Genomic DNA, 14,759 nt, shown 5'->3' with positions numbered 1-14,759 from the left:
TCATTTCATAGTATGTTTGTATTGCCATAGTAATGAGCAAAATAAAATGTATTCCAGTTAAACAGTGAGCACCCATTGTCTTCCCAGAACACTGGCATCTTGCTATTTCTTTTTATTATGTAATTGAACTCAATATAAACAGTGTATTATGGACCCCATGTGATGTGATTTAATTATTAGCCTTATAGAAAGTCATCCTGTGAATTTGATTTCATTTATAAGATGATCCCTTTTCTTATCTCTGGGCTGTATAACTGTGAGACTATAGCTGATAAGTAATATGCAACTCACAACACCTGGATGATTGGTATATTAATATTTTGGTAAACAGCATTCTTCAATCTTCGCTGAAAAAGAAATTTTCTCCTTAGCTGGATTACCTTTAGTGAATATATGCAGTTCTTATGTGAAACTGATTATTTGCTTTTAAAACTGTGCTCTTGTACTTAAGATACATACCAGTTATCGTGACCATCCAAACCAGGATATATGTAAATGCAGATATCCATAGTGCTGACATTAAAAAGGTTATCACAAAATAATTTTTCCAAAACTTTCTTCTACAATCTGGTGTGGTTAGAAAAAGTAATGTAATAATAGGAAGGGAGAGTACCCAAAAAATTCGTTTTAAATCTGCTTCAGGCATGTTGAAAACACTTGGTGGATCTGTTGAGGAAAAAGTAAATGGTTGTGAGTTTTCTCAAATGGCCAATTAAGTTAGAAATGTCCATTTAGAAAGCTATATTGAAATAAATTAGCTGTATTAGGTTTAAAAGGCTATTTAAAACATTTGAATACCTCATTACTGATACTGCTGGCAAAAAAGACACTAATTGAGACTGTAGGGCAGACTGTAAAATGCAACACTCAGCATTTCTCAGTTCGGGGCCTTACACCCATAGTTCACTAAATGTGTTAGAAATAACGCTTAGGAAGTGCAGTTAACATCTCTCGGTTTTCTACAGTGTGGATGGTCTTCAGTAATTGTTTTCTCCCTAGGGGATTAACCTGGCTTCTGCCTTAGCTATTCTAGTTGCCTCCACTTCCCAAACTGATGATGCCGCAGCCCTGCCCTCTGTGTCAGACAGTGTATACTTAGGGATTATAAAATAATTAGAACATAATCTTTATTAAGTTGAATATTCTGATCTAATTCTCATTGTAAGTGATTTTTGAGTGGCTTATTTCATTTTTTTATTACTAACTTCAGAATTCACCATAATTTGTAGAAAGAACCTTAAGAAAATAGGAACTTGTATAGAACATACAGTATCATTTATAAAACTTGAATATGTTCTTTATTCAATTTTTTTATGAAGTCAGTTGACAATAAATAATATATTGGATAAAAATGAGAATTCACTTTAAAATTGTCTAAAATTTGTATGGCATTTACAAAATAATATACCCATATGTTTGATCAAATCACATTACAACTACTGCTGGTAAAATAACTCATAAAAAATTTGCCACGCCTAAGCCAATGAGCCACTAATATTAGATATAATTTTGGTGTAATAATAACTATAACATTTTTTTAATCCTCACATGAGGACATTTTCATTTGCTTTTTTGGAGAGAAACATTGATGCATGAGAAGCATTGACTGGTTGCCTTTGCACACACCCGGGACTGGGGACTGTACGTGTCAGGACTGGGGGTGGCACGTGCTGGTGATGAGCCTGCAACCTAGGCGTGTGCCCTGACCAGGAATCGAACCCACAACCCTTCAGTTATGGGGTGATGCTTCAACCACGGAGCCAACCGGCCAGGGCTGTAATAGTGATTTGGGACTGATTCTTTTGACTTCTTGTTATAAAATTTAACTTAGAAATCTATAACTCTTTACTTGAAAGACTAGAAACTAATTTTTGTAAAAGAGGAAGTCATGTTGTAACTTTTTTAGATAGTAAGTTAGGATAAGTTCCCTTCCTAATGTACTAAATTAAATTTAGACTCTGTTGTATACAACCATTTTATAAAAACATAACCCATACTTTTATGTTTCTGACCATAATTGAATTTGACTTTCTCCTAAACATTTGTACCCAAATGTTTTGTTACTGCTTCAAGTGACGTATTTAAAACTCAACTGCTTTTTTCCTTTTCTCACCAGCCCTTTTCCTTAAATTCCTAGTTTTTGTAAGCAGTGTTCCCTTTTCTTAGTCAATTATGGTCAAAGCTTCAGAATTTCTCTGCTCCCTTTTCTGGCCCCATATAGCCCTTTAATTGCCTCGCCTTTGTGATGCTTTCTCTGCATGGTCTCACGTCTGTTCTGTTTCATTCCCAAGGCCTCTGCTCTGTCTAGTCATCTATTAAAAGGCACACAACTGTAATTGAATAACAATAAAAAATTAAAAAAAAAACACATCAGCTGCTTTAGTAGCCTCTAACAGACTTCCGTGTCTTCTGGCACATGTTTTCAGTTCTAATGGTTTACCTGCTCACAAACTTGCAAAGACGCTTAAACAAACACTTAAGTCTCTTATACCCCGTTCCTTTCTATCCACCTTTCCTCTTTCTTACCATGCACGTTTTGCGCTCAGTTACACTAGTTCTTGAACAAGCTCATGTATTTCCTTGGTGTCCATCCATGGAATATACTTTATTCTTACCTCTGCATCATTACCTAATGAAGACTTCAGTAGCTGTTACTTACTGGTTTCAAATCAGGTCATCAATTAAAATCTTAACCTATGCTCCAAGGCTCAGTGTAAATCCCATGTGTGGTGGTTCTTTCGATCTAACCATCCCCATCAAATTTTCAATCATCTATCCCATTTAAGGAAACACAGTTACACTTTCTTTCTCTAAGTACTTAAACCTTCATATTTTAGCTATTTTGGTTTTTTATTTTCTTACAGTATTGGAAGCTTCTTAAGGATATGGCCTAACCTCTTCATCTCTGAATCTCCAGTGTCTTTTATATAATAAGTGTATGATACTTGCTGGGTTGAGATGAGGTTAAGTTTCATTAGTGAATCGACTTTAATAGGGGGCAGGATGTGGTTGTTACCTTCAGAAACCTGATTAAGACCATGTAGATTCATAGAAAGCTGCGAGTAACCAGAATCTTCATGGAATATTCCACTGTCGTTTCTTGACTGCCTCCGGATGAATGGTTGGGCCTCATCTTCCCAGCCCATCGTCAGTGACTGCTGTTCGTCTCTCTCCTCCATTGCTTTGGCAAGACGGGCACAGCAAGGACTGCACTTATTTGTAATGTAGTGGCTCACTTTACTGTCAAAGCAGAGCACCAAAACATACAATCCGTATATCAAGAGGAGTAAAGTTCCTTCATACCTGTAAATTAGAGAAATTTGTGTGTGCATGTTTAAATAAACAATGAAAGTTATTTGAGAGTTAATAGCTTTTGGGCAGTATCTGCTTAATTTTTAATGCAGCAATAGAGCAATCAAATATATCTAGATATATTTTGGTTTTGTGGATGTGTTAAAGCATGGTTATAAATTTATTGATAGCATCTTAAATGTCTTTTACATTGAAAAAAGATTGGAAAATTGACCTTCATTTATAGATTCCTTCAAGATAGTAGGCATAGAAATGCTTAGAAAATAATAATTACAGATTCTCAAAATTAAAGCTAATGGATAGTAATGGGCATTCTTCATCTCTCAGTTCATTGGCAGAAACCATTCCCGAAAATACATAATAATTATAAAAGAATATAGCATGTGTTAGTTCATTTTACTGTGTTCAAATTCGCTGATATAAGAACTTTGTGTAAAATATTTGGAATATGTTAGGCTTTGGCTGGGGCTTTTCCCAGCCAAAGCCTAACAAAACGTATAGGAAACACTGTTTCCTATACAAGGGTTTAAAATGTAGTATTAATGTAACTGAATTAACAAGAAAACGAGATAGTCTCAAAAATAAAATTGTAATGTAGACACTGAGAACTATATTTCCCTACACTGTGGCTTCCTATTTAAAGAATACCTTCGCATACCTTGCATTTACCTTTTGTTTTATAGCTAGTGAACCGCTGCTACAGCCGAAAGCACTGGGGCCTTGATTTCTCTCGTGCAGGGGTGCTCCCACAGTCGTTGTGCCCTTATAGACAGTGCCTGTGTCCCAGAAAGAGCCCAACTGTACCCCATAGTTTTTCTTTGGGAGTCAGACTAGATTTCAGAATAATTTATTGAGAAATTTTGCTCCCTGCTAGATTTTAAGTTTCTTGATAGCAGGTATTACACAGAACTGTTAAACTGCAGGGGGAAGCCATTTATACTGTTTTTTTTTTTCTTTCTTTCTTTCTTTCTGGTGTCCTCTGGCCATGTGTAAGTCACAACCTGTGCAGCTGTGGGCTTTATATTTGCTTATCCCTTATGATTCCTAGCGTACTGATAAATACCCAGTAGATACCTGATGCATGTTAGCTGAAAAAGTTATCTGTCCACTATGCTACTCCCCCCCTTTTTTTAAATTGGAACAGAAAGGCATAGGGAGATTATAAAGAAAGCAAGCAATTTTTAACATTGAAACCTAAATATTTTGGAATCTTAGAGGAAGAAGGCTATATATAGTTCCTCTTCCAAAGTAACACCAGAGAAAGTTGCAGGGATTCAGAGGGACTTGTACTTCTGCCAGCGTCCTCTCTCTCCAATCTGGTGACCATGACCACTTCTGCGGTAAGGTGAATAACCCAGTAGATGAAAACACCAACTGTTAGGACTTTAAGGGACAACAAAAGTTGGGAGTTAAGTCAGTGGAGAAGGAAGAATTGCAAAGAAGGGAGAAAAATGCAACCACCAATTATGATGAGCTTTAGGTCAGAAGCCCACTGGAAAATGGGGTGAAAGTGGCAGATATTTGAGAAGTGACTGAAGTAACTTTTTGAAAGAACCATTAGAATTTCATAAAGTCTCTGTAATTGTGTTTTACATAAGAGTAATGATTCCTTCGAGCTCACCAGTACACTCGGTTGTCGAGTATTATGCCAAGGACCGCCGCTGCACTAACCGCATACGCCGCACAGTCTCTGAGGAGGGGCCAGCACGGCAGTGTCGACGCCTGTAAGATGGCAATTCACCGCTTCTGTTACACTGTGACTTCCCGTGCAAGCTTGATGTAAGAAAATTGTTTGTGTATTTATAGCGAAATAGGATCTTTTGCATATTGCTTAGAGAAAAAGGAACTTTTAAGGAAAATTGTTTCTAAAACACTGATTTTCATAAGTTTGACCAAGAGCTATTTGTTGGTTAACTTAAAATTGAGTACTTGCTGGTTTTTCTACTGATTAATAAATTTGAACACATTCCGCGTGCCTTGTTTGTTCTAAACTGTAAACAGTTCTTTAATTTGTTGAGACAATACATTCTGTTGAATACAGTCCTGGTACATACCCTGTTAGACAGCAAGCCACAGGCAGCACTGATTCCCAGCAGATTATAAAGTGCAGACCCGAGAATGGTGCTAATGCCAATATCTCCCTTTGTGACAAATGCACCTGTGAGCAAGGTAGGAGGTAAGTTGGAGTTGATTTGAAATAGATAAAATCACACTGGGTTAGCAAGAAATATGAGGTGAGGTGTTTACCTAGGAAAGCAGTAACTAATTCCGGAGCTGAACTGCCGGCTGCCATGAAAGTCGCACCTGCCACGTCCTGAGACAGTCCAAGGGCTGGAGACAAGAGCAATTATGTTATGCCTGGGAAAGTGGCAAGTGAAGAGTGTGTCTATAACTACGTAGGTACTCAGGGCCACAGCTTCACAGAAAAGAACTAATACTGACTGCAACTAGAAAAGTGGAATATGCAGGTTAAGAAATAGAGGAATCCAGTGTCTTGCTTTCTTTATAACTTAATGACTTAAAAGCTTCTGTAAAAGTAAAGGGAGGTAAGGCCAGAAATATATTGAAACTACGCTGCCGCTCAGTATTCTGTGTGCAAAGGGTGGGATGTTTGGGATCCGTAAAAGGTTGCTTGCTTTTTCAGGTGTGCAGCAACAGTATGACTTAGAAAACTTCAATGCTCCCATAGCTGAGAAAAATCAAGGGAATTCAGGAATCCTAATCCAACTTGGAAGAAGAGAAAGTGAATATTGGTAGTTTTTAAGATCTATAAATGAAGTGTATTAAGGAGCACATTTGCAACTTGGCAATTTGAACCTTTTCTAAATACAAATGAGAGAAAATTAACTATAAGCAGGATTGACTATTGTGTAATAACTATTGATTTAAATCATGGAGCCATGAGAAAACTGCTCTAGAGTAGGAAATACAAGAAAATACCACTGTTCAAATTAATGTGTGTCCCCCACGTTCACAAGCATGCAAATCCACTATCCTCGGTGATGGATGCGATGAGAGTCTCAACATTTTTTATCCCTTACATTTTGGAGCTAAGGGGTCTACTATGGGAAGGAAAGAGAGCCCAGTTGAAGAAACCACCCTGCTTTGAGAAGGCTGAGTCGACATTGTATCAGAAACCCCCCTTGAGGCTTTCCTGGTAGAATAAAGAAAATAGCTGATGGAGGTAGCAGAGTGGGTTTTGTTTACCCTAGGTCGCAAAGTCAGGACTAAAATTCAGGTTTGCAAGGCTCTTGATAGCAATCCTTTGCTGATGTTTATTGTTTATTATAAATATTGATTCTTGACTCTTCAGTCTTCTGGGCCCCTTAAATTCTGGTGTGCTTGGTTGAGTCTCTGTCACTTGGGGTCAATTTTTCCTCATTCTTGCCTGCGGGGACCATTATATGTTGCTCATTCTCAGGTCTTCCACATGTTCTACTTCCCTGCTGGGACATCTGCCTTTGACTTTACTGATTTTTTTTTCTTGGTGTGGTAGGTTGTATTTTACAAAAATGCCTACAATATTTCTGCCCACATGATTTCCCAGAACCTTTACACTCCCTATCAAAAAAGGCAGGGGGGCAGTTTATGTCTCCTCCTGGACCCAGACGAGCCTTTGTGATTAATGCTTTGACTAACAGAATATGGCAGTGCTGTAATATTTGTAAGGCTAGGACAAAAGGTGACCAACTTCCCTGTGTTTTCTCTCTAAGAGCACTTGCTTTAGAACCATAAGTCTCCCATAAAACATCTGCCTTGGACCCCCCATACTGGAGAGACCTCCTGAAGAGCCCTTAAAGAAGCAGAGATGCTTGAGGAACCCCCGCTGTTTTGAATCTTCCCCATCCCAGGCACCCGCCATGCTAGGGAGGGAATTTCAGATGATCCCACCCTCTCCTCTGACCTTGAGCAAGAACCACCTAGCTGGACCCATTTTGGGGGTGTTCTGTTAAGCATCCCTGGATAATAGGAACTCCTGGCTATTGTTCATTTATTTGTTGCATTTACTGACAACCTATTATGTCAGATGCTTTTTCATGTGCTGGGAATATGGCAGTAATGTAACAATGTTTCTGTTTTTGTGGAGCTTTAGTGCTAGTGAGAGAAAACAGGCAAGATAACACACTGTTATGTTAGAAATAGCAAGGGACAAATTCACAGAGGAGGAATATGAAATTCCATGATGGAAAGATTGTAATTTTAGACAGGGCTACCAGGAAGGACTTTGCTAAGATATGGTGACTTAACAAAGACTTCGAAGGGAGGGAGCCAGCCATATGTATACGTGCGGTAAGAGTTCCAGGCAGAAGGAGCGTGTGCCAAGGTTCTGGTGTGGAAGCTAGCTTATGTATTAAAGAAACAGAAGGCTAGCTTGTCTGGAATTAAGTGTGTGAGTGGAGAGCAGTAGATGACAAGGTCAAAGGTAGTAGGTGGCCAGATCATGTAAGGCCTTGTGGATCCTAGTAAGGACTTAGGGGTTTACTGCTAAGCCTTGTGGACAGCCCTCTGAGGATAGCCGGGATGATCCGGTCCAGGCCCTCTGTCCTGTTCCTCACTCTTTGCCCTTGGTAGTATCATTGGGTGAACATGTACCCTCAGTGGCTAATGAATGGAGAGAAGTAATGACTTATGAAGGTTATATTTCATAGCATTTCTTTTACTGGTTAGAGTGATATGTATCACTCTATGTAACATATGACAATTATATAATTTGATATATAATTTATACATATATGCATACTCTTTCTTTACAACTCTAAGATCAATTGACCCTAAAGCAAAATGGAACAAGATAAAGATTATTACTCTGTGATTAACTTTTTCTCATTTGAGGTGTGAAATACATAATAAATTACATTGATGGTATGCAGTTCACTCTCACATAATTTATTAATCTAAACCGTCTTCAAATATGAGTGGTGGTATTTCCATTTTACAGATAAAGAAATAGGTTCAGGAGGTTAAGCAACTCGAAGTTCCATGGATAGCAAGGATCTTAAATGTGAGAGGTTCCTACATAAGCCCCAAGTATGGTATATTGGCCCTAAGTCCGGTGCTATTTCAGTGTCATGACAGAAACCGAATATAAGACTGGCAGTTAGGCGGGCCAACTGGAACCTGACGGAGCCGTTAGCTTCTCTGCCTCATGGCACTGGCACATAAATGCCCCCTGCTCATTCCTTGGGGGAAACAATAGTTACTTGGAGTCAGGGACACTTTGGAAGTTTCCCAGCTCATTCCAGAGAACGTATGAATTTAGTAATATTGGATAATAGTAATATTACTAAATATTACTAAAAATATTTTAGTAATATTTTTCATGAATTCTCAAATCAAATCGGGGCTAGATAATATATGGAGGAAATTGGGACAGAATAAAATGCTTTATCTCGAAGTTAATGTCCAAACTCGGTGCAGCTGAAGAGTTAATGACACATCTTCGTTTAGCTGAAGATGCTTCACTCGAAAAGATCAGCCTCAAGTGTGACCCACTGGGTTGCTGCCAGGTGGGGACGTGGGGGGCCCTTTCGAACACTCTCACGGGCGAAGGGCAGTAACAGTAAAGCATGTTGCTGTTCACGGGCTCTAACTGAGTTATGAAAGGAAAAGAACCCTTCATATCGATGGATGTGTAAACCTTCAAAGATATTTTAACAAGTTATATCTTAAGGTTATAAGCATATTTTGTGGAAATAGTTTATACATCTGAACTTTAGAATAGACTGGTTTTGTCTTTGCTGACCTTTGGGTAGCATTTCTCTCTGCTATAGTTTATTATTAAAGATAAATTGTTCAGGTTTTTATGTTCCCTAGAGCTATTACTTTCTTTCCTCTCTATTATTCTAAATGAATAATCACATTTCCCATCAGGATAGAGTAGGAATGTCTAAGGTGGGTTTGCTTTATAAGTTTAGATACCATCACATTGTTTATATAGAGTGAACCTTTATGATAGTGACCGGATTATTAAAACTCGTCACACTTTTTCTTAGGTGTGTTCTCTTCTGGGATCTATGTTGGGAAGTTTATAACAGATTTAAAAATAAAAGAGACATTGAAGTTAAGAACAATCTAACAATAGCCAGAGGGGAGTGGGGAAGGGACAGTGGGGAGACGGGTTTTCAGGAACTACTATAAAGGACACATGGACAAAACCAAGGGGGAGGGTGGAAGCAGGGGAGGGAGGTGGGTTTGGCTGGGGGTGCTGGTAGAGGGATGGGGAGAAAATGCAGACAACTGTAACTGAACAACAATAAAATAATTTAAAGAATGAAAAATAAATAAATAAATATATAAATAAAAATCCGCTTCTGGAAATATAGTAGGAAGAGGTTTGAACTCAAATGGAGACCCGGATGCTGGCCCTGCCAGTAAGGACCTTAATACGAGGTTTCAGACAAGTCGTTCAGGCAAGGCTTGCGCTTTGCCATCTGTACATTGCGGGGACAGGGCTGGACTACACAGTCTTTAAGGTATCTTCTAATTCTTTTATAAATTTTTACTCAAAATTTCGAGTATAGATTCTACGCTCTTGACTCTGCACCAGTTTTCATGTTAAATAAACTCCTTTACTGTAATAAAAGAAAAAAACCTTATGTTTTTGAAAATTTAGGTGATGGAGGAAAATAGAGGGGGAGGAGTCACTTATACTCTTACGTAGTATTTAACCACAGGTATCATTTTAATGTATTTCCAGTTCTTTTCAGATTTTAATGGAGGTAACAACTATAGGCTGTATGCAATTGGGTATCCTCTGGCATGACTTTTAAAAGTCCTCAACAATTGCAAACTTTCATGCTTTGTGAATGAATTCAAATTTTGGAAGCAATCAAAAGTCATTCAGATCCAACTCTAGTGACCGGGAGGGTAGTCATGCTGAGTAATTCTATTTAGAGAGCAGAATGAAGTGTGACAGCAAACCAAAGTTTTTTATGCTTTGCAAAAGTTGGTCTGATGTTAATTTCAAAATTTTTAAGAAAATTTTGAGCAAATGTAACATCATTGGAATGAATGCCTGCCTCTTAGTGCACAACTGCATGTGTATGCTCTATGAGCATATTCACCGTTCTTACCAATAAGTAAAACCATTCTGAGAACTTTACAGTTACCACCTTCTATTTTACCCGAGCTGGGATGGAATAATTCTGAAACCCTGTACAATGGTTTTAAATGCCTGATTCCACTGAAAAAAGAACTCTCCTAACCCGCAACCTAATAGCTGTGATACTACAATGAATGTCCGCCTGCCCTAAGCCTGTCACATAATGCACGTGCAAGGCATTTATCACCAAACCTCACGATTACCTGAGTTTAAGCTCCACAATTTGCCAAGGTCACATAATAATTGTAGAGATGGGATGGGCCCCTAGATCTTTTTTACCTTAAAAAGCTGCTCTCTCAGTTGTCCATGTAGGTAAAGTGAGGAGGTTAATACATAACTGTATCATCATCATCATCACCACCACCTGTTCCTGCGGTAGCATCTTGGTAATATCCGGATGACTTGATGCTTGTTTAGATCCCTGCACCTGGGTGAGATTTAGATGCAATCCAAGGGGGCCACAATTTAGAGCAGAGAGAAAGGCCAAACAAAGAGGATGAAAATGCCCTTGAGAGGAGGACGAGTGCCAGCGTGGCAGGGAGGAAGCACTGCTCCTCGATTCCTTGTTCTGTGGGGCGGCGGTGCCTCGGTAAGTTTCCTGAGGACTAAGAGTCAAACAGTCCCTGAAACTGTAGGCTGGCCGAATTCCGTACTCACAGAATTACTCGACTCCTTTTAAATCCTATCATTTAGAACCAAATCTACCTGGAATTACCACTTGCATTCCTTTCTTATTTTCTATTTCTGAAACATAACGTAGAACATGGGCAAATGTTAGTTCAAAGCAGAGTGAATAAGCAAAATTTGTAATACAAAAGTAAATATTTAATTATGTTTCTCCATACCTTATTAAGGTCATTTTCACTTAAAATGTGTTATTCCTCAAAGGATCAGTATGGTGGAGGGATTAGAATTTCCAATTGAGTAGTATATCAGTGTAACGTTTAAAATGAGCAGAAAGGAAAAAGGACTCACGGGCATGGACGACAGTGGGGTGATTGCTGGGTGGAGGTGGGTATAAGGGGACTAAATGGTAATGGAAAAATACAATAAAGATTAAATAAAGTAAAAAATAAATAAAACGAAGTTTCATAGGAAATAGTTTCAAGAAAGGCTACTCTGAACAGTGTTTTAGTAATTCTAAGAGGTCCCCATTACAAATAAAAAAATATGTAAAAAGGATTTTTTTGGCTTTATACTAAACTTTTGTGTTTCTAAAAATGATCTGAGAGATAATATTCCTATTTGGGCTATAAGTTAACATAGTTTATATTATATTTTTAGGTTGATTTATATTTAAATTAAATATACTATAAAATATTCTTTAAGCAATAAAAGATTGCTAAAGATGGAATAAAGTGGCATGGATTTAATGTAAAAGAAGTAAAAGGAACTCTAAACAATATCCTAGAGATGTTTAAGGTATCATTAAAGTTGCCCAATGGGTTATTGGATCAGATCAAAGAATGGATATCATAAACCTACTTCCTACCTTGTGAAGCAGTAGTTGCTTTTTTTTTTTTTTTTTTTTTTACCTTAAACTTAGTTTCCAAGTTGTAGCATACGCACCCTAGATTTGGTATGTGCCCCAACCATACTTATATTGACTTTGATCATTCACCTTCTTCACCTTCATCTTTCCTGGGTAACGGATTCTAATCTTGGTAGTTTGTTCTTAAGTAACCACGAACATTTAGTGAGTGCCTGCCGCGCACCTGGTCCTTGTGTGAGCAGTTGTATTTCCTCGTGTGCTTGGCACACAGCTCTGTGAACTTAGAGCTCTAGTTATCCTTGCTGCACAACTGAGATGGCTTGGGCAGCGAGACATTCAGCACTTTGCCCAAAGTCAGATCTAGCAAATGGTGGGGCTGCGATTTGAACCAAGCTGTGTCAGGCTCCAGGGTGGACACTTTCAACCATCTCAATACATGGCCCTATAGCATGGAACAGCATTCTCCCCTCCAGCACCTCCAAAGATTCTTAGCACTGTCGGAGACCCATTGGAAAGTATAGCATAGAGATAGGGAGCAAAGTGGGCAAAGCCCCAAGCAAAGGAAACCAGATACGAGCACAAGGATTACCTTCACAAACTTCACAAACCCAGCATGGGAATTCAGACAAAGTTTCATAAGTCAGGCTTACATGGATGACCAGAAACCACCGAGGCTCCCCTTTCTTCCTTGTTGTTGTTTGGAATCCTCTCTGATTCTGTCTCTTTGTCTATCTCTCTGTCTCTCATGCACACACACACACACACACAGGCACACAATCCAGAGAGCATCCGCCCAAGCAGCAGCCTGGAGCAGCACAGCTGATGGGAATGAGGGAGCTCTCCTTAACTATTTTCCTTACCCCACTACCCTGTGCTCTAACATCTCTCAGGTAATATTCCCACTCCGATGACATCTTTTAACCCCTTTTCATGAACCCCTGACCACCTTCCCACTACAGAAACCAGGTTTTATCTGCAAAGGTAATATGCCCTGGACAGCTAGAATGTGACTTTTTTTATTTCCTCTAATAATGTGGATTAATTTAACTTCAGCCTTCTGTGCTCAAAAAATCATCATTAGCCTCTTTTTCTGTAGAAGCTAAATGGACAAAAAAGCAATAGGACTAGAGGAAGGGGGTATAGCAATAGCATTTTGTTAGGATGACAGCACAATGTCTCAGGCTGTCCAACACAGGTATGTGCTTGCTTTTCCAGGGTCAAGTCGGGGAAGAGAGGTTGTGTGCCTTTTCTGATTAGGAGTAGAACAAGGAGAAGGGAAAGATCCTTGTTGGAAGCCTCAGGTTGTGGCAGCCCTGGGGGAAATTGCCATTCCAGCATAGACAGCTACAGACAAAGAGCACTTGCTTGCCTGAGCTGGTGCTGGGCCAGGGTGTCAGCAAGAGGCTCTGCTCTCCACTTCCTCTGTCCCCTGCTTAGAGATCCCACTCCTGAGCCTCTTCTAGTCTTCATCTTGCTGAGGCCCCTTCTGCTGGTGATTTGAAGAGGGGTAATGGGGTGATGGGGCTGGGGTGGGCCAGGAGCCTGCCAATTCTACCATTGTATTGTAGGATGGGACACTTAACATGCACGGCAAAGAAAGCCATTGCATCATCCCTGATCATTTGATATACTGTGCTCTCCTGCACATCCTACACACAAATGTAGACCTCAGGGTTTCATTATTCTGGGCAAATGTTTATTACATTAGTTTACAGCCTCCAATAGGTTGCTAAAACACTAAGCTTATTTTTTAAGTGGATTATCTTCATTTTGTAGAATATTTCCTTTATCATCACAGTGGGTATTGGGTAGGGTTTTGGGGGTGGTCAAAATTTTCAATGCCCTTGGGAAGAAAACATCTTTTAAGATTGTTCATATAGAAAAGTTCTTCTGAAACAATCATGTTATGGCAACTAATCTCAAACAAGGATGTGTAAAATTATATCATATTGCAATTGAGAACATTCTTGCGCTTTGCCACTAGAGAGAGCAGAGCTTTGCCGTATACTGACAGCGAAGCCTTGGAAAATTACATATCTTCTCAACTCAGTTTTCTCTTGAGGAAAACCATCTGATAGTCCCTACTTCATATATATTTTTTTGTGAAGACTAAATAAAATCATATATATGTAATTTAGAACCCTGCTTTGTCTTCCATAATTGTTTCTAGGATAACTAACAAATGAATAAATAAATAACACTCCAGTACTCTGTGGAATGCTTCAGTAAACTGTTTTGAAATGCTATTTATCCGTTGACAGGGTGGGCGGAACTATTGTAACTCAGTGCTCAGCAAACAACCATGGAGAAATGTAAAGCATTTGCAGACTTTTCTGTGGATATAAATAAATTCCAGGGAGGTTGTTTGTTATTGCTCATGTTCTCATTTGGATGAGGCCATGCTAGACCTTCCTCGAAAAGAGAAATGACAGTATTGACAGATATTTAGAAATGAATTGAGCTCGCACTATTTCTATCTCACTTTGTTGCCGGTATTTTCAGTACTGAAGACCAGGTCAGTCTCAGTGGTTGAGGAAGATTGGCCGTGGCGTGACATCCATCAGCCACGCATCCGTAACAGCTACTGTGTTCTGTTTCAGAGCCAGAGTCAGTGCACTTGAGAAGTGCGTGCTGTCGGCGATGTTTCGGAGTAGTTGCCCAAGTGGCACGGTAGAAGTGATTGCTATAGATATGCTGTGAAGTCGCTTAGTGAGGGTTGTTTTCGAGTAGCAATCTCGACTTTAATGTAGTAGTGTCTTTCTGCAGGGCTGGACAAGGTATTTATTTATTTACAACTCTGAAGGAAATTTTTTTATGAACATTTTTTGATGTATTTAGTTTTTCAGCCACGTC

General features: G+C 39.1%; 1 protein-coding gene across 1 annotated transcript in view; it reads right to left on the bottom strand.

Moving 5' to 3' along the window:
• The window catches only part of SLC24A5 (solute carrier family 24 member 5), a 29,137-nt gene that overhangs the window by 2,373 nt on the left and 12,005 nt on the right, over positions 1-14,759 (bottom strand). The window contains exons 4-8 of the mRNA XM_024567510.3: positions 5,560-5,643; positions 5,367-5,470; positions 4,934-5,034; positions 3,017-3,303; positions 460-666 (exon numbers count right to left, since the gene is read on the bottom strand). Of these exons, the coding sequence (XP_024423278.1) occupies positions 460-666; positions 3,017-3,303; positions 4,934-5,034; positions 5,367-5,470; positions 5,560-5,643 (783 nt within the window). The remainder of the gene's footprint in view (positions 1-459; positions 667-3,016; positions 3,304-4,933; positions 5,035-5,366; positions 5,471-5,559; positions 5,644-14,759) is intronic.

Source organism: Desmodus rotundus, chromosome 7 (assembly GCF_022682495.2).
Source record: "Desmodus rotundus isolate HL8 chromosome 7, HLdesRot8A.1, whole genome shotgun sequence".
NCBI lineage: Eukaryota > Metazoa > Chordata > Mammalia > Chiroptera > Phyllostomidae > Desmodus > Desmodus rotundus.
The sequence above is the reverse complement of the archived record's forward strand: the minus strand, read 5'-3'. Positions and strand labels throughout refer to the sequence as shown.